The following is a 19,329-nucleotide window of genomic DNA, read 5'->3' on the forward strand; positions in this document are numbered from 1 at the left end:
TTACATATAGGCCCCTACCGCCCGGCAGGGGGGCGGCAGGGGCCGGCCGCCCCGCAGACGGGCGGCCGCCCCCTGCCGCGCGGTAGGGGTATAAACCTGTAAATTATGAAACCGAAAATATATTTATGTAAAAAACGATTTTGAAAAATATAAAAATATAAAAAACGCCGGATAACTTCCACCATGTGCCGGCCCGTGCCCCGGTTTACGCGCTGCAAACAACTAAAAAAACCCTACTAGTACGCGGAGTACTACAACACACGGTTCCAGCACCGACCAACCGAAGAGTCCGCGCGCTAGAATCCCCGACCAGTCGGCGACGGCGACGGATGACGACCGGCTGATGGCGCGACGTACCCGATCAAGGCGAGAAACCCCGCGGCCTCCGACGCAAACTCGCCACGACCAGGCCAAAGGCTTGTTTAGTTGCGCTCGTAAATTTTTTGAAAATACATCTTTTTTATATTTGAAGTATTAAATATAGACTAATCATAAAAATAATTACAGAACTCGTCTGTAAATCGCGATACGAATCTAATGATCCTAATTAATCCGTCATTAGAGGTTGTTTATTTCGTCGGTAGCATTACTGTAGCAATTTAGCGTCTGATTACAGCCTAATTAAGTTCATTAGATTCGTCTCGCCATTTACAGACAGCAGTCGCAATGCGTTTTTTATTTCGTCTAGATTTAAGTCTCCATGCAGATACCGGAAAAAAATTCGAAATTTTAAATTTCGTAACTAAACACGGGCCAACCCCGAACACGTACGAGACCACGTGCGCGCAGTTAATTCGAGCGAGACGGCCGCCCCGCGCGCGCGCAAGACCTGCGCGGTCGGTGTCGCAGGGAAGGAGCGGACGGCGCGGACGGGATGGGAGGCCATTCGTGCGTCGCGGTCGATCGAGGCCTGCATATTCTACGGATAAGTCTCTTCTCGTCGGCGTAGCAGTTTCCTGCCGGGTGCCGAGGGGGACGCGGGCGCGCGGCTATTAACCTGCGCCGGCCGCGTTGCTGTCCGGCCGCCCACGGCGCGCGGCTGCATGCCGCCCGGGAGCACTAGCTAGCAGGGCTCGCCGAACATGTGTCGCCACGGCGAGCGGACACCGGCGCGCGCGCGGTAGTCTGTAGTCGGTATCGCCATGGTGACGAGAAAGCAGGCTCGGAAGTCAGAGACATTGCCGACCGGCCGGTGGTTTACTACGTGGTGCATTGCTTTTGGGCTGTGTTTAGATGGAACGCAAAAAAAATTTTATGATGAAATCTTACTAATTTGAAGTATTAAACGAAGTCTATTTTATAAAACTTTTTATATAGATGGGTTGTAAATCGCGAGACGAATCTAATGATGCTAATTAATTCATGATTAATTTATAATTAGCGGATGGTTACTGTAGTATTACTGTTGCAAACTATGGATTAAGTAGGCTCATTAGATTCGTCTCGCGATTTACAATCTATCCATGTAAAAAATTTTGTAAATAAATTTTATTTAATACTTCATACATGTGTTTAAATATTGGATGTGATGTTTTTTTTACATTTATAGGATTTACGGGTTGTGATCTGGCCTTGGTTGCGCTCTGGGAGGGAGAGGAGACATCGCCGCCGTGCCTGCGGCGTTGGCTGGTCACCTGGTTGGCTAGCTAGCTTCTGGGGGACCCGGCCCGGCCCGCGCGTCCACGTGGCCACGACGACACCCGGGCAGACGCAGCCGCGCGACAGCCTAGCTGCATGTGATGCGATCTAGCTAGTGTGTGTACGGGACCGATCGAAGGGGTTAAGGGCTGTGTTTACTTCTAAAATTTCTCTCTCCAAATTTCACTATTTATCTATCACATCAAATCTTTTACCTCATACATGGAGTATTAAATGTAGATAGATAAAAAAATTAATTGCATAGTTTTGATATACACGACGAGACGAATCTTTTGAGCCTAGTTAGGTCATGGTAGGACAACAATTATCATAAACAAACAAAAAATGTTACAGTGTGTCACAGCGTCCGATGTGACTTTTTTACCACTATTTTACGGATCTAAACACAGCCAAGATCAACTAGCTAGTTTCGCTAAGAGCAACCGCAGTGTGCGGTTCGACAACGGGTCGATGCAATTAATACGAGGATGGAACCGAGTACGATACATTGGGGGCTTGGATCAATGGAGAACCTGCTCCTTTGGATCTCCTTCGCAGGGACCATCGTCTTCTCTCTCCTGCCGTTGGTGCTCCCGCCGTAGTCTGGAATCCCAACTCCTTCTCCCGGCGAGTAGGCTGCGGCGCGAGAGGAAGGCTGGAAGAGGTAGGAGGCGGAGCGGAGATCGGAGTTCGGGCGATTCTGGAGAACGCAGACGCCGCGGCCCTGGCGGTGCGCGTACTCCGCGAAGCAGTCGACAACGTCGGCGCCGGTCGCGACCACGAGGACGGCTGGTCACCGCCGCCGCCGCTCCCGCCCGCCACGGCCTCGCTGCCGACGGATGATGCTGCGCCCGCCGCTCTGCTGCTGCCTCCTTCATGCGGAGGGGAGCACGGGACTTCCACCGCGAGATCCAGATCGAGAGTGGACGGATGATGGGGGCAGACGCGAGACAACGACAGTGTCGGGCGTGGAGGAGCAGGGCGGAGGAGAAAACTGCGGCGCGTGAGTAAGGCCGGAGGAGGCAGGGGACGGGGACCGAGGGGAGGCAGGGGATGGTAGGTCCGGTGGCAGACTCTTTTTTTTTTAAGCTCGGCGGCGGACTCCGTGCGAGACGAAGGAGGCTGTTCGTGCGGTGGGAGAGGAAGGTAGTTGAGGAAAGAAAATTATTGTTGTGCGGGTCCCACACATAGAACCAGGTATACGGTTCTTCCCATTGCGGAGCAGGTAGCAGGACGCCTCATTTCATGTGTGGAGCCCACCATCGAGTCGACCCCGGTTCTCAACGCTGGTGGTGCTCTGATCGTCATTCGTGCTGTAAGGCACTCGATTATATTGGGAGTGTTAGGAGCCCCCCCTGGCTACTGCCCGCTATCGATGCTGGCAAAGCAGCAGTGCAGGACGTTGCAAAGGCGACGCGACAAACGCCACACTGTTTTTGTGTGGGTCGCCCGGCCGGATGATGGCAGTGTACGTAAAAACGAGACTAAGACTGTCCACGGAGCCATCGCAGCACCAGCGCCAGCCCCCCATAGATCCACGACTAATTGCAGATGTGCGCGTACGTAATCGTCCATTGTTCGGTCAAAAGTTTTTTACGTCGAGCTGACACCGATCCAATCCAAGACGAAAGGGCGAAAAAGCGAGAGGAGAATCGGGAGGAACAGAAAAGCCGTGGCAGGCCCTCGCCATCGAGGACCAAACATGTCGCGCCTGCGAGGGGCAGCTTGTTGGCACGCAATGATGCAGAGGGGGGGCATCGCCCGAGCCTGCAGGCACACGGGGCATACGGAATCACATGCCCTTGTTGCATCCTCTCGATGAGCGCCACCACCACGTCCCAGTCCGTCCCCCACCTGCCGGCGGCATCCAAAGCAAGAAGAGGACTCGCACGCTGCCGCTCCGGCATCGGTCATCCCGTCGCCGCGCCGCGCTCCGCGGCCGGCGTGCTTCCGCGCCCCGTGCATGCTCACGTAGATCTTCCATCCTTTCGACGCAGATTTCGCTGTTGGATAGCGGACCTGATCGCGCGTCGTGCGTCCGAGTCTGCGCCTCTGCTCCGAGCAGAGTCGCGCAGAACACCGCGTCTGTGCTTGATGCTTCATGTTTCCTCCTTTCCCTTGTATCTTTCCTTTTGTTTTTCATTTTTTTTCACTATGATCCTTGTACTGGACAGTGCTGCAGACCGCAGCGCACATGCCGTGCTGCAAATTAAAATCTGCAACCTGGATCTCGGTCTCTCGGCGCCCCCTGGCCAAATTAAAATAAATATAATCTACCAATAGGCTTGATCCATCAGTGGTCGTAGCGTGGAGGATGCCTGTGGCCGTGGAATGGGTTTGCCTGTTTGGGCCCGTCCAAGAAAGACGAAACGAAGAGCGACAAGTTATCTCGGTGAGGAGTGGACGGCGATGTGCCGGTGCGGTAGGTTAGGACCAGTTTTTTTTTTTTTGTCAGTTGGATCCATGCCACTCTAATTTTTTGAAATTGGATCTCATATTAAAAATCATGCCATTGAGTGGCATGATTTTCAATATGACGCCCAATTTCACAGAGTTGTGGTGGCATGAATCGAATTTTCCCTTTTTTTTTGGGTGCGGAATGAAAGATTGAATTCTCCGGCCGCTGCCACGACAACGTCAACTCCTTTATCACAGTCGGCAGGTCCCGCTCTCGCGTCATTTTCGGGAGCTCCGCGGCACACCGGCCAACGATCCGGCGCAACCTGCCCATGCGGCATCCGGCGCGGGCGTCATGGTACGTGTCGGTATGGAAAATTCAGGCCATCCGAATCCGTAAACTCCATAAACGCAAAAAAAAAACATCACATCGAATATTTCGACACATACATGGAGTATTAAATGAAGTCTATTTACAAAACTTCTTACATGGATGGACTGTAAATCGCGAGACGAATCTAATGAGCCTACTTAATCCATGATTTGCAACAGTGATGCTACAGTAACTATCCGCTAATTATTAATTAATCATGAATTAATTAGCATCATTAGATTCGTCTCGCGATTTACAACCCATCTGTGCAAAAAGTTTTATAAATAGACTTCATTTAGTACTTCAAATTAGTAAGATTTCTTTGCAAAAATTTTTTGCAACGGAACTAAACACGGCCTCAATCTTTCACATTCAAGAATTGGCAAGTTTCTATTGGGGGCTTGGACGCTTGGTTCGTTGAGTTGAAACTCGGAGAAAGATTCGTGTCAAATTAGCTTATTTGAGTTGAACTAGAAAATTTGACTAGAATCTCTACTGCATATGAAGTTGGAGTAGCAAAGTAAGAAGAAAGAGCAAGACTAACTAGTGGGAAGATTGGTTGCCAGAGTTATTAAACATATACAATCAATAATAAAAGCTTGACAAGGTGTTAAAAGCTATAAAAGATACAACTGTCATAAAGAGACAAAACAAACCATACAAGTTTCATACGGTTGTCAACACACTGTATCCACAAATCATAGCTAATGAGATTTGAGCATATATGACAGAGAAAAGGTTGGCATATGGAATATAGAGCTGGAGAAAGATGCAACAAGACAAAATAACAACCAGGCATAAGAATTAGGCGATGCACTGTACTCCATTGAGCAATTTAATTAGTAGAAATCTTACAAACTGAGTTAAAAGATGAAAATAACCAAATAGAAGTTTTAGAACTCCTGTGGCAAAAGTTAAAAGTCATACTAAATGTTTCAACTCCCACCTAAAGATTTTGAAGTTATATAAGAAAATCTTCAAATCAAATAATGAAAATACTTCTAACTTTATTTGGATGTTCAGGTCACAATCAAGAAACCTTGTGCTGTTTTGGAATAGATCTTCCAAAACAAAAAAAAATGGAGTGGGATCACAATAACTTCTTCTCTTTCGAATGCTTTATTTGCGACAAATTTTATTAAGAATTTTATGCATATTTAAAGACAACGAACGGGTCTGACGGCTAGATCCAGAAGGTAAGTGAAGAACAGACCCACAAAGACACAAATGCTAAAGCCTAAACTCTATCCCCCACTGATACTCCAACATTTAAGCAAAGCGCACCAAATCCGCTACTTACTACCATAAATCAAATCGGCGCTTCCTTCTCGGACACGCCACAAGGGCACTGACGGGGGGCCCCACCCAGCACCCACCGTGCATCTGCTATATATACACCTCCACAAGGCGCCACACCGGAAAGCGACACAACCGCGCCCGCACCGCGAACCCGCGACCACACCGCCTCCTCCGCCGGTCCGCCCAGCCTCCGGCACCCGGCCGATTCGTCGAGCTCGGCGCCCCGCCTCACCTCGCTCCCCCTGCCTCCTTCCTTCCTTCCCTCCCTCCCTGCCGCCGCGCGCACCCCTGCATGCGAGCGCGCCGCCGCCGGCCGCAGGCGTCCGGAACCGGAACGGCATGGACAAGTACGAGGAGGTTCGCGACATCGGGTCGGGCAACTTCGGGGTGGCGCGGCTGATGCGCAACCGGGAGACCCGAGGGCTCGTCGCCGTCAAGCTCATCGAGCGCGGCCACCGGGTCCGGGCCTTGCCCTCTCCGCTCGCCTCGACTCCGGGGTTTGGATTTGGGGGTTGGTTCCGCGGGGGTGCGGATTCGGTGGTGTTGGTTCCTTTTGTGTGCTGATCAGGTCGGCCTGGTTTCTGCGCAGATCGACGAGAATGTGTACCGCGAGATCATCAACCACCGCTCGCTGCGGCACCCGAACATCATCCAGTTCATAGAGGTGCGTGCAAGGAGCAGATATTTCTCGATTGTTTATTACTCCTTTTTGTCCTTTATTATTTACTCGGTTAGTATTGTGGGGGTTAAAAAAAGACTTGTTTTATGGGCTTGGTGCCGTGTACGTGCTCTCGTGTGAATCGAAGGGGGCATGGATACAGGGGAAATTTCGACGAAGGGGGTCTTTCAGCTAGATTTATTGTGTTTATTGCCATCTGGTGACTTCGTTCAAGTCGAGCACCGTGTGTTTGCCTTTTAGGATTTGTGGGGCAGTATTGAGCTGCTGGTTGGTTGGGCTTTAATTGTTTTAGGGGGAACAGGCTGATTGGATAGACTAAGCGTGTGTAATATTTATCTACCTGGCTTTTAATTTCTCTAGTTACATAACACTATTTTACATCACTTTGTTTATGGAAAGATACTGAGCTAAATAAACAAGTACGAATTCAAAAGTTGATTCCCCTAAAAATCTACCCAGGTGATCCTAACTCCAAGACATCTTGCGATTGTGATGGAGTATGCAGCTGGTGGGGAACTCTTTGATCGAATCGTCGATCGTGGGCGGTTTAGTGAGGATGAGGTACACACAATATCATCATAGATTCTTATTTGAGTATTCTATATCCTTGATGTGCTCTTCATACCCCCCACGTGGTGGGATTTTAGCGCTCTTTCTTCTGCTCATTGTAGGCCAGATATTTCTTCCAGCAGTTGATCTGTGGAGTGAGCTATTGCCATCACATGGTATGGAGAAAATTAGTGTGTACTAATTACAGTGCACATATAGATATGCTTTGTTGTGGAAAGTGCAGGTGTGGTTTTTCAATTATTTACGAGTGGGGCCTGAACATATGCTTAATAATTGTTGTAATCTTGGCTGCTTTTCAGCAAATATGCCATAGAGATTTGAAGCTGGAGAATGTTCTCTTGGATGGCAGCCCAGCTCCACGGCTCAAGATATGTGATTTTGGCTACTCGAAGGTTGGCTATTAATTTCTCACTGAATTGGTAGTTTAAGTTCTTTGACGTGACTGCAAGTGCTTAAGAAAACCGGTGGTCATTTTGTAACAGTCATCAGTACTACATTCAAGGCCAAAATCAGCAGTGGGGACCCCAGCATATATTGCGCCAGAGGTGCTTTCTCGGCGGGAGTATGATGGGAAGGTGAGTGGCAAGAATCTCTTATTTTTGTATGACATGTATATGTTAATGTTCCGTTAAGCATAATTCAAGAGAGAACATTATTAATATTCTTCATCTTATCATATCTGTACACACATATATTTTTATTATGATTACCATCTTCTTTTGCTGGCATTCACATTACCTGCAAGTACGTGCTGATTGGTCGAGTTAGTTTTACTAGTATTGTTTAGGCTTATTCGTTTCTACAATGTTATTGAGATCTAGAAGTACCACTTTACCAAACCATTTTAGGCTATTGTATTTAACTTATCTACTACGAGAATTACATACAAGGTTTCTTTTCAAGATTTTCGCACCACGCACGCATGTTTGGTTCTTGAATTTTTGTGGGCAGTTGAATCTGGTGATCTTGCCTATATTGATTCTGGAGAATTCGCCCCCAATATTGATGTCATGTAGAAAAGAGACGTGAGATACAAAAGACACCTGTATTGAACTTTGCGATTTCAGATGTCTAACTTGGTCAGTTATACTCTTGAGATCTTTATACTATTTCTCAATAGCAGTTTATTCATCGGTTACTGGTTTAATTGATGAACATACTTGCTAGTATATTTGATTTGATTCGATTCATCATCACTTTTTCGAAGTTATTGGTGAGCAGTTATAGGCTCCAGAATGAACTACAGTAGCGTTTTTGGACAATAATGCCTGGAATTCTCTCGATCGATACTTGTGACCTTTACAACACAGTGGATTGACTATTGGAATCAGTAGCAACAGTGAATAGAGGATAAGTAGTCATTGTCAGACATGGTGTTGGAATCTCCTCTCCATCACTTGGGTTTGTGTAGGTAAGGTGTGTACCCTAACAGATGTTGACACTGGTAAAGTTGTGGACTCGTTGGCCCATCGCACATGTAAACCATTCATATACCAATTGGCCCTTATTCTACATATCCTCCATTCTTCAATAAGTTGGTCCTATTTCTGGTTGAGTGGTTAATGGAGTCTGACCTTTAATGTGTTTCTCCGTGTTACTCTATTATAGTAGGTTAACTAGATATTTTAGGTTAGTAAACTATGTATTGTCAGCACCCAGGTTCTGAATTTTCTGCCATTTGTTTCATATATATGGCGTACCTTCAACAGAATCAACTGCGATCAAGGAAGTCCAAGATTTTACTTAGCTGTAGGTGCAGTTCAGACTTCATATATTATGACATGATGCCCCATCAGTCAATCCGGATAGAGTTACAAAGAAACACTAGATTCATATAAACGGTGGTGCCTGTTCATTGCTTTCAATGAAACATCATTTCTACTATCACCAGAAGATATATTACTACCTCCAGTCATCCTTATATGATGTTTCGGACAGCAAAAAAGAACTGCAAGCAAGCCAAGCTTGCTGTCAGAAATATCATTTAGTATTGATTTGCTGTTGTTTTTGCACGGCTAGCTTTTCTTGATCGAATCATGCTATCAGAATCACCAATCAAATGGAAAATTGTGATGAGTCTGAGTGTGCATTTTTATCTTTATTCCAGAAAGTTGCACCCATATGGTTAGAGTTTCAATTAGATTATTCGGTAGGAAGAACCCTTTTTTGTTTCGATAAAGAATCATCAAAGTCTATGGTTAGAGTGGGGATGATGGATCTGCAACTGACTAAGTTACATGGTCAAACCAATTGGTCTACTGAAAGATAGCATGGTTGTTAAACTTGTGCGGTTTTAATCTTGTTGGGCAAGACAACAGTCCATATATAAACGAATTTTCCAAAAAGTTGTTTCTAAATCAAATACATACAATGCATATTTATATTTGCCTAGTAAGGATTATACAGCAGATTAACCATCATCGTGTACAGTTATAAAACACTAGTCTGGAAAAGGATTATCTAGGCTCCTCTTCCAAAAAAAGCAAGGTTTTAGAAACCCTTAGTCATTGCAGGATTCTTAAAGATAATAAGGCTTGGCTAGATCCATACCATTGCAAGTACACTGGTTTTGAAATGTACCACCGCAACTTTTCGAAATCTGCAGTATATTCTTTCCATTTGTTTTTGAAAAATGGTGATATATCGCTATCTCTAGTTCATTTTTTTGCTTAGTTTTACTGAATTTTTTTAATTGTTAAATGGGCGAGAGGCTTGCTTTCTTTGATAGTGTAATATACATTTTTTAAAGCATGGTCCATGCATAACTGAATTGTGTGAAAGAAATAATATACAATTGAAAAGCTTTTATATGTTATGCATTGATATGACATTAAAGGGGCAAAAATGTCATTAAACTATTCCAGTTGATGTGGGATATTGACCATATTCATCTCTGTAATCCATTCAAGCATGCCAGCCACACAACTATTTCTTGATCATTTGGAGTTGTGATTATTCTTAATCTAATTGAGCAATTACTGATTACAAATATTGTGGAGTGCTGTTATAGATATTAATGCGAACGAACTCTTTGCTTCCTATAAAGCAGCATTAGTATCTGGTGTTACATATAGTGTCAACTGACAATGGTATTTTTTTTTAATACTAACTGACAATGGTATTTTGCTAGTATAGCTTGCAGATGTATGGTCCTGTGGAGTCACTCTTTTTGTCATGCTTGTGGGAGCTTACCCATTTGAAGACCAGGATGATCCTAAAAATATTAGAAAGACCATTCAGGTGACAAATATGTCCTATTTCATAGATGTTCTTAATTAAGGGGATAAAGATCTTTTATGCCCTAAAATTTAAATCTTTGTTTGCAGCGAATAGCAGCAATTCAATATAAGATCCCAGACAATATTCACATATCTGATGAGTGCCGAGAGCTCATTTCCTGCATCTTTGTCAGCAATCCCTCGAGGGTATCTGAACTATCTCAATTGTAATATTAGTATATCAGCATGGTAGGTTTACAAGTGACCTATCTTTGATGTTGCAACTTTGAATTTGCCTTAGAGAATCACCATGAGGGAAATAAAAAGCCATCCGTGGTTCCTGAAAAACTTACCGAGGGAGCTCACAGAAGCAGTGCAGTTATCCTACTTCAGGAGGGACAACAGTGTCCCTGCTTTCTCGGACCAAACAACCGAAGAAATCATGAAGATCGTCAAGGAGGCAAGAACCATGCCAAAATCATCTCGATCAGGCTACGGCTACAGTGACGAGTTCTCAGATGAAGAGGAAAAGGAAGAGGAGAACGAACCCAAAGTGGAGGAGGAGGAGGAAGAAGATGAGTGTGATAAGAGAGTCAGGGAGGTTCGTGAGAGTGGGGAGCTTGATATGGCCTCACTGCGCATCTAAATCTGCTGCTTGTGAGGTGGTTGGATGTAGATAATTTGCTTTATTATCTTCTGAACTGTGTAGAATGTATGCAATTCTGGGTTCAGTTATTGTAGTCTATTTAAGCCTTTTCCACCCTGTAATATATATTTTGATGAACTGTTTGTGTGGTATAAGGTTTGTTCTAAAGGAGTAAGGTTTTGTACAGGAACACCAGATTTGTGTTTTTTGATAGGAAGATGAAGATCTGCCGTTGTTTGCACTCTGCAGCAAACAATTTTGGAGTTCACAAGGCATATGTGTGTGGGGGCATGTCATGTAAAAATTGTTGCATGTTGTAAAAAATTTTCAAACGAGACATGATTTCTTTTTCAAACTTTCAATATAAAGGAAAGCTGAAACCGGTTGTGTATTTGTGCCAACGAGTGATTTGATTGACCTGTTTAATATCATCATCATTACTAGTTTCATTCAGCCAGTAGGTTTGCTGGTTGAGTTGTCGCGACTGATTTCTTTTCCTATTGTCACTGCTTCCGCTACATCTTAGTGAAACGTCTTATTCTTATACAATTCATACAAGTGCTCCACGTTCGAAATGTTGTCTGGACAATTTGGTTACGCTGAATATTTGATTCAGTAAATTGCTCACTTAACGTTGTGATACTGTACATCTCAAATGTTAAATTTGGATCTTCAACTTCGGAAAATACTTCATGTCCGCATGGGCACCTACCCCACCACCTCAACAGAATTAGACTCTGGTCTCCTGGCGCCCAGGCCATCGAGTCAGAGGTAACAATAAACCTAAGGCCCTGTTTAATTTTCAAAAAAAATCCTACAGTACTCGTCATATCGAATCTTTAGACACATGCATAATACATTAAATGCAATCAAAAAATAATTAATTACATAATCTAATTATTTCATACAAGATGAATCTTTTAAGCCTAATTAGTTCATGATTGGACATCAATTGTCAAATAATAACAAAATGTGATACAGTATCAAAACTCAAACTTTTTCGCGAACTAAACACAGCCTAAAGACTATTTTGTGTATCTAAAAAATTAGGGTGTACTAAATGTGAAGTCACATAGCCGTTTTCCTAGTTGATTCTTTTCTTCGGACAGGGAACTTGTGATGATCAAATTCATGCGATCTGAAGTCTGAACGATTGGTACAGAAAGCAGGTCCCATTTCTATCGCAGCCCACGCAAACATGCTATTGCGGCAAGTCACCAATTGTCCCTCAGTCATATACCTGAGACATGATATATTTACACAGATGTTTGGATCATGAAAGTGGTCAGGTTAACCATTTCTACACAAACATGCTCCCTGCGCCTAGGGGTGGTAAAGGATTTTTTTTAGCCTAGATAATGTAAGGGCCGAATTTTTATCTTATATATTTTTGAACTAAAAATATTTAAGAGCTAAGTTTGCTGTGATCCTTTTTGTGACTGATTGCCAGAATAACGTGACAGATGCAGGGAATTACTATATGGAATTAAGAATCAAATTTTATGCCTCAGCCGAGCACCAGAATCTCTAAATATTCAGGTAAATACTTGACGCCGGATCGGAGCCCAAATATCTCTCTCTTTCTGCAACATTCTCCTTTTTCTATTTATACTTCGTGCATCCTTTTTCTAGGCATCATCTAAGCAACTTATGAATTTTGAGTAAGGGTGCTGAGATCTTTGTTTCCCTCGAGATTCCTGCATCACGAACAATGCCTTTCCAACGAACTGAACTAGAGATTGCTTACACACAAATCCTGTTCGGTAGTGTGCGGTCATCTTCGGCAACTTTAGCTTCCCTTTAACTAGGCAACGTATGGGGTGGAAACCAGGCTGGTGTGCAAACTATGCAAACCAGCGATCAGAACTCTAGAATTCTAATCTAATGGCTACACATAAAGGTGGGTTAGTTTAGCACTTAAATCCTCCCACCAATCCTCTCCTAATTTTACTTCATGCAAAAACCCCCGTCGGTTTGGTTCTGATCCGCCCTAAACCGGGCACCTCCTGACGCCGCCTGCCGCCCTGCGATGTTTCTGCAAGATTGGCGGTGATTCCTTTGGTTCAGGTGCCGCATCAATCCTGCTTCCTTGTGATGCTTGTCCTAATAAATACAAGTTTAATTACAGTTGATTGTTTAATCTGTGTCTTCAGCTGGTTCCGGTAGGTTCCATGCTTTTGGTGATAAAGCTTGCTCAAAAACTTTATCTTGTTACCATTGCACACGCTCTGACACCGGTGCTGCCACTGCCGCCATGGAGGCTGCCGCTGCCGGTAGGTTTCAGGCGCAGAGCAGGGCGGCAGGGGGCGGTGTGCGCACGGGCAGGCGGCGGGTCAGGCGCATGGCGGCAGCGGCTCAGGCGCAGGGCAGGAGGCGGTGGCGCGGTGCCCGGTTTAGGGCGGATCAAAACTGAACCGACGGGGGGTTTTGCACAAAGTAAAATTAGAAGGGGATTGGTGAGAGGATTTAAGTGCTAAACTAACTCATCTTTATGTGTTGCTATTGGATTAGAATTCTAGAGTCGTGATCGCTAGTTTGCATAGTTTGCACAGTAGCCTGGTTTTCACCCCCATTCGTTGCCCTTTAACTAACCACAGGATCCTTCTTTACACGTACTCCGTATGGTACTTGTTTTAATCTTATCATCAGCAGCCGGCCCGCTTCACCGATCACCACCCCGCACGTTTCCGGTTTTTTCATTCCCACCCCTCACAGACCGCATCGCTTTAGCACAACGCGGCAACGCCACATCAAAAGGGTCTTTCTCAAATAAACCAGACGTCTGGGCGCGGCCTACAAAACTCCCCGGCAAACCAAGAAAAAAGTTGGAAAAAAAAAATACTTCGCCGAGAAGCAAAACCAGACGCGACGCGGTCACGCGGATATGCCGAGATGGACAACACGCGGAGGCGCGCGACCCCATCGGCAGATTCGCCGCCACGGCACCGCAACCGCAAGCCCGGACGGCTATAAAGACGAGCCTCTCCTCCAAGCCGGCGGCGATGAAGAAGACAAGCTCCCCGCTCCTCCAACCTCGTAGCCCTCTCCTGATCCTCCTCTTCCTGACAGCAGCAGCCATGGCGGCCGAGCCGGAGCAGAACGCGGCCCCCGCGGCGGCGGCGCAGGAGGCGGCCGTGCACATCGTGTACGTGGACCGCCCCGAGGGCGCCGACCCGGAGGAGTTCCACCTCCGCACCCTCACCCCCGTCCTCGGCAGGTAACCGTCGGATCGAGCCGGTAGTTACCCGATCGGTTCCTATTAGGAAATCGAGAAGCCGATCGGTTCTAATTTGCGCCGGGGGATGCCAATTTGTTGATCTGGGATTTGATGGGGATTTTCTGATGCGGGGTATTTTGTTTGGATTTGGTGTGGCAGCGAGCAGAAGGCCAAGGACGCGGTGCTCTACCACTACAAGCACGCCGCCAGCGGGTTCTCCGCGAAGCTCACCCCCCAGCAAGTCGAGGAGCTAAAGAGTGAGTCCCCCCTTCACATATTTTCTTGCGATAAGTTGTACCACCAGCTTCATTGCCCCGCCGCTGTACCGGGCAAAATTTGCACAGGGCATTATTCTTTTTTGGTTGCACCAAATTTAGTGGATGCCGAAGGTGGCTCCAAATCCTTGCTCAATTTGTAGTGTCAAATCTCAAAAGCTGTAGATTATTGGATGCTTGGACATAATGTGCAATGTTGTAGGATAACAAATTAATCAAAGTGATAGGCACCTAATCAAAGTGATGTTGCAATGATCTATGTGGGGAATTGTAGCTGTAGCTTACAGATGCTGTGAGCACCTGCCCCCCTGCCCCCCAATCCTCCCAAGCTTGGGGCATGCTCCTATTATAACACCAAGTATTGAACAGGGGGAGTTTGTTGTCGTGTTTATCACTAAAGCTTTTCCCAGATTTGATGGACATTTGAGTGGTTACACACTTACAACTTAGCATCCTACCTATGCTGTAGTGACAGACTGCTACTGAATGGGTAGTAGATTTGTGAGCTGTGATGTTACTAGCCCTTGCTGAAAGAAGTCCTAATATTACATTAGGGAATGGATTATTTTCCTTGTGAACTGGGTCCTATATCTGTTCATTCGTTGAAGTTAAGGATGTAAGTGGGTACTTACTGTTTTTTGGGTCAACTAATTAATTATGATAGCCTGCCACTCTAGTTCATTTCTCATCCCAAATTATTTACGCAGAATGCTGTTCTAGTTCATTTTATCAACTTTATCAACTTTTTGGGTCGACCTAATGACCCAAAATATATATAACTTGCATATATGTTTCATTTTTTCACATCGTATTTTTAGTTTACAACTTTTTATTTTTAATTGGGAACATGATATGGTCATATATCAATCCATACCTGTTGTGGAAACCTCATCTGACAACAGACTATCTTGGTTGAACTCCTCAATTCATTCTTTACCTTTCCTTTTTAAAAAAAAAATCATTCTTGTACCTGGGCTTCTTCTTAACCTGGCTATTGCTTGTTGGCTTGCAGAGCAACCATGTGTTCTTCAGGTTGTGCCGAGCCAGACCTACCATCTCCATGGACCTGAATCTGGCACTCACCAGGGCACGACGCGCACCATGGGCCTTATGTGAAGGCATAACCGAGAGGACTCTGTTCTAGTACGGCAGCGGCCTCACTAGTGAATGTACAATATATAAATAAGAGATGTATCGAATGTACCTACTTCTACACAGGTTCAGGCCTGTTTTGAAGTGTGTAATGCTGTGTTGCGTACTACATGTTTGCTTAATGCAATGGCAGACGACTATATTATCTAGATTCAAAAGACCTTTTATGAATCTAGAAGTGCACACAACCTATTTGCCTTTTGAGGAGCTTTGGTGGATCTTCTCATGTCCGATTAAATTTCGAAATAAATAGATCATGAATTTGACTAGAACTAGCATGAACAATCCTATCATACTAGTAGCAAGATGCAGTATAAACATGATTAAGCACTGAACTAAAAAACAGTGTACGTACTGAGTGTTTGTCTTTGGAAAGACGAACAGCGTTGACGGGATGACGGCGGTTGTGCGAACGGAGCGCAGCAGACGGCGTTGCAGATGACGATATGCCGCAGCACCGGACTTGGACGGAGGACGAGCCGTGACGAAGATCGTTGAGCGGTCGCGCTAAGCGCTTCCTAAAAATCTTATTCGCCCTCTCCCGGTGCAGGATCCCCCAAAGGCGACTCGGGATGGAGAAGACTATGGTGGCGGCGCAGCAGCGAGAGGAGGCAAAACTCTAACTCAAATTAGATGTATTTCGGTGGCAGCCTAGGAAACCGACTAGACCTTCCATATCCCGCAAACCTAATAGCCAAGCAACCTAATATATCCCCAGCTGGGCGAGGCGAGCGAGCGCGTGTGGAGTTCTCTTTATCTCTCCACACACATAGTTTGAAGAGGCAAGGGTCGCCTCACTATTTAAGTTATCCATCCTCAACTTCCACAAGCAAGGTGGGACTAAAGATTTGCACCACTCCTACACTTCCTCATGCTCATATGTGACTTTGAGATTTATGAATAACTGAAATAACTAATGGGCCAAGCCCAAATTCCAACACTCACTTCTCAGAAGTCTGAAACAGAAATTATCGACAATGGCATCCGAACCAGACGCCAGAACCGTGCATGGTAGACCTAGGTTTCTAGGGCTTGACGACTTCGGCGGTGATCTGTGTCGACAAAGGTTTTCCACTGGCACCGGTCCTCCTCCTCGCGTCCGGTTGAGTCGTCCTCCGCTCGGGCTGACCAAGGGACTAATCTGACTCAGTTTCCCGGCCTTGGCGGGGTATCGGCTTGATCTGCGGGAGTAGGAACATGGGTGGGATCATGGCGGCAGATAAGAAGAAGCAGAAGATCAGAGAGGGCACTGGTCCTACTTCATCAGCGGGCTCCGAGTCGGAGTGCCGCCGGGACCAATGAGTTGCTTGAGCTGGAACTGCCGCGGCTTGGACAATGCCGCGACAGTTGGTGAGCTTCGCAATCTTGCGAAGAAGTATGCCGCGACCGTGCTATGTGTTTTAGAAACTCAGATTCACAAGTCACGGGTGGAGCTGTTAAAGGGTACTCTAGGGTATGATAATTCCTTTGCTGTCAGTAGTTAAGGCGCAGTAGTGGCCTTGGTATCTTTTGGAATAATAAAACTAGAGTGGAATTTTTACCGTACTTGCAATATCATATCGATGCAATTGTGACAGAGTATGGGAAGGAGCCTTGGAGATTGACACGTGTTTATGGCGATGCTCAAACTGTCGAGCGCCATAAGACGTGGGACATGCTGAAATTTATCAAAGCCTCATCGCATCTTCTCTGGGTGAGTATGGGTGATTTTAATGAAGTGTTGCTGAGGGAGGGGCACTAGGGGATGCAAGAGCGCAGCCACGCACAGATCGCGGGCTTTCGTGAGGTGGTGGACGTGTGTGGTTTTCATGGCCTCGGTTATGAGGGAAGGAGCTGGACCTTTGAAAAGAGAGTTGCAGGTGGCTCATACTGCCGAGTTCGACTTGATCGAGCTCTGGCCACGGCGGATTGGTGCTCGCGCTTCTCTGAGGCAAGGGTTTCACATCTTACTGGAGCAGCGTCGGACCACGGCCCAATACTACTCCGATGGGAGCAGGATGAGAGAGATCGGCGAAGGAAAAAGAAGATTTTTAGGTACGAGGTGATGTGGGAATCTCATGAAGATTTTATTGCTATGTTGGCTCAAATGTGACAGGGAGGAGGCAAGGCACATACTCTGCAGGAGCTAAACGAGAAAGTGGTACGCCTGGCGGGTAGCCTGAGCGAATGGGGAGTTCATTCTTTTGGCCACGTTCGCCGAGAGCTTAAAGCTTTGAATGAGGATCTGGAAAGGATGAGATCAGACACCACGCGGGTTGGGGGACCTTCTCATGCGGAAATTAAAGTGGTGGAGAGAATTATGGAGTTGAATTACAGAGAAGAAATTATGTGAAAGCAACGCTCTAGAATCACGTGGCTGACAGAAGGTGATAGGAATACTCGCTTCTTTCATCTCAGGGCGAGTCAGCGACGCAGAAGAAATTACATCTCCAAGCTGAAAAATCAGGATGGTCAGTTCACTGATAATCAAGTGGAGATGGGAGTTATGGCAACTGATTTCTACAGGACGCTGTACACCTCAGAGGGGACGATAAATATGAACCTGGTCCTTGATATGGTTCCAGCCAAGGTGACAGCGGCTATGAATGAGAGTTTGGTGGCCCTTTTTGATAAAGATGAAATAAAGAGGGTGTTGTTTCAGATGTTTCCCACTAAAGCGCCGGGGCCTGACGGTTTGCCGGCACATTTTTTCAGCGTCATTGGGAGCTCTGTGGTGATGAGGTTACTGAGGTGGTACTTCGAGTCTTGCGAGGTGAGGATGATCCATCTTTGATTAATTGCACGTGCATTGTTTTAATACCAAAGGTGGAGAGCCTGGAGGAACTGGGTCAGTTTCACCCAATTAGCCTATGTAATGTAATATACAAGATAGCTTCAAAGGTGATGGCGAACAGAATGAAGTTTGTTCTACCGAAGATTATTTCTGAGGAATAGTCGACTTTTGTTCCAGGCCGACTTATCACAGATAATATAATTACAGCTTATGAGTGCATGCATTTTATGAAGAAGAAGAGAGCAAGAGATAACAAATTTTGTGCGCTGAGGCTGGACATGAGGAAAGCATATGACCGTGTGGAATGTGGCTATTTAAAGGCTATAATGATTAAGCTGGATTTTCACCAGATATGGGTTGAGATGATTATGAGACTGGTCACTACAGTGTCTTTTTCTGTCTTATTCAACGGAGATCGTCTGGATAGTTTTGTTCCGACAAGGGAAATCCGTCAGGGAGACCCAATCTCGCCTTACTTGTTCTTGTTAGCAGCGGAGGGCCTTTTGTGTCTGTTAAAATCCAAAATTCAGTCATCGAGCCTCAGAGGGATTAAAGTGGCTGCCTCGGCCCCGATGGTTAGCCACTTATTGTTCGCGGATAACAGCCTGCTTTTCTTCAAGGCAAACAGGGAGAGTGCGGAGACGGTGACGGATGTGTTGAACACATACTCCCAGGCCTCGGGTCAGAGGATCAACATGGATAAATCTTCTATACACTTCGCCAAGGGGGTGAGTGGCGGCATCAGAGAGGAAATCATGGAGACCTTGGATGTGCACAATAAATCTCTAAGTGAGAAGTATTTGGGAATGCCCACGAATGTTGGTACTGCTACGAATGGAGCTTTCAAGTATCTCAAAGATAGAGTTTGGAAGAAGGTCCAGGGGTGGATGGAGCAAACACCGTCAGCTGGTGGAAAGGAAGTGCTCATCAAGGCAGTGGCACAAGCGGTGCCAACCTTCTCCATGTCTTGCTTCAGATTGCCGAGAGGGCTGTGTCAGCATATCGATAGTTTGCTGCGAGGCTTCTGGTGGGGGAGTAAGGAGGGGAAGAGGAAGACATGCTGGGTAGCTTGGGAGGAGATGACAAAATCAA

At 45.9% G+C, this 19,329-nt stretch overlaps 2 protein-coding genes across 3 annotated transcripts; both read left to right on the top strand.

The window, feature by feature from the left end:
- Nucleotides 1-5,601: 5,601 nt before the first annotated feature.
- On the top strand, nt 5,602-11,200 carry LOC120698581 (serine/threonine-protein kinase SAPK4-like). Of its 2 annotated transcripts, XM_039982267.1 has the most exons (9): nt 5,602-6,166; nt 6,297-6,371; nt 6,846-6,947; nt 7,058-7,111; nt 7,256-7,348; nt 7,439-7,531; nt 10,092-10,196; nt 10,283-10,381; nt 10,476-11,200. In XM_039982267.1, the coding sequence occupies exons 1-9, from the start codon at nt 6,047-6,049 to the stop codon at nt 10,818-10,820; spliced, it is 1,086 nt and encodes a 361-aa protein (XP_039838201.1). In that variant the 5' UTR covers nt 5,602-6,046; the 3' UTR covers nt 10,821-11,200. The 2 variants fall into 2 exon arrangements, with proteins under 2 accessions (XP_039838201.1, XP_039838202.1); XM_039982268.1 differs by having other exon boundaries at nt 5,824-6,166; nt 7,058-7,348.
- Nucleotides 11,201-13,700: 2,500 nt separating this feature from the next.
- LOC120698582 (subtilisin-like protease SBT3.3) lies at nt 13,701-15,668 on the top strand. Its single transcript, XM_039982269.1, has 3 exons — nt 13,701-14,037; nt 14,197-14,294; nt 15,325-15,668. Exons 1-3 carry the CDS (start codon nt 13,823-13,825, stop codon nt 15,426-15,428), a joined length of 417 nt encoding a protein of 138 aa, XP_039838203.1. The 5' UTR covers nt 13,701-13,822; the 3' UTR covers nt 15,429-15,668.
- The last annotated feature ends 3,661 nt before the right edge of the window (nt 15,669-19,329 follow it).

The sequence above is a fragment of the Panicum virgatum genome, chromosome 3K (genome assembly GCF_016808335.1).
Source record: "Panicum virgatum strain AP13 chromosome 3K, P.virgatum_v5, whole genome shotgun sequence".
Taxonomy (NCBI): domain Eukaryota; kingdom Viridiplantae; phylum Streptophyta; class Magnoliopsida; order Poales; family Poaceae; genus Panicum; species Panicum virgatum.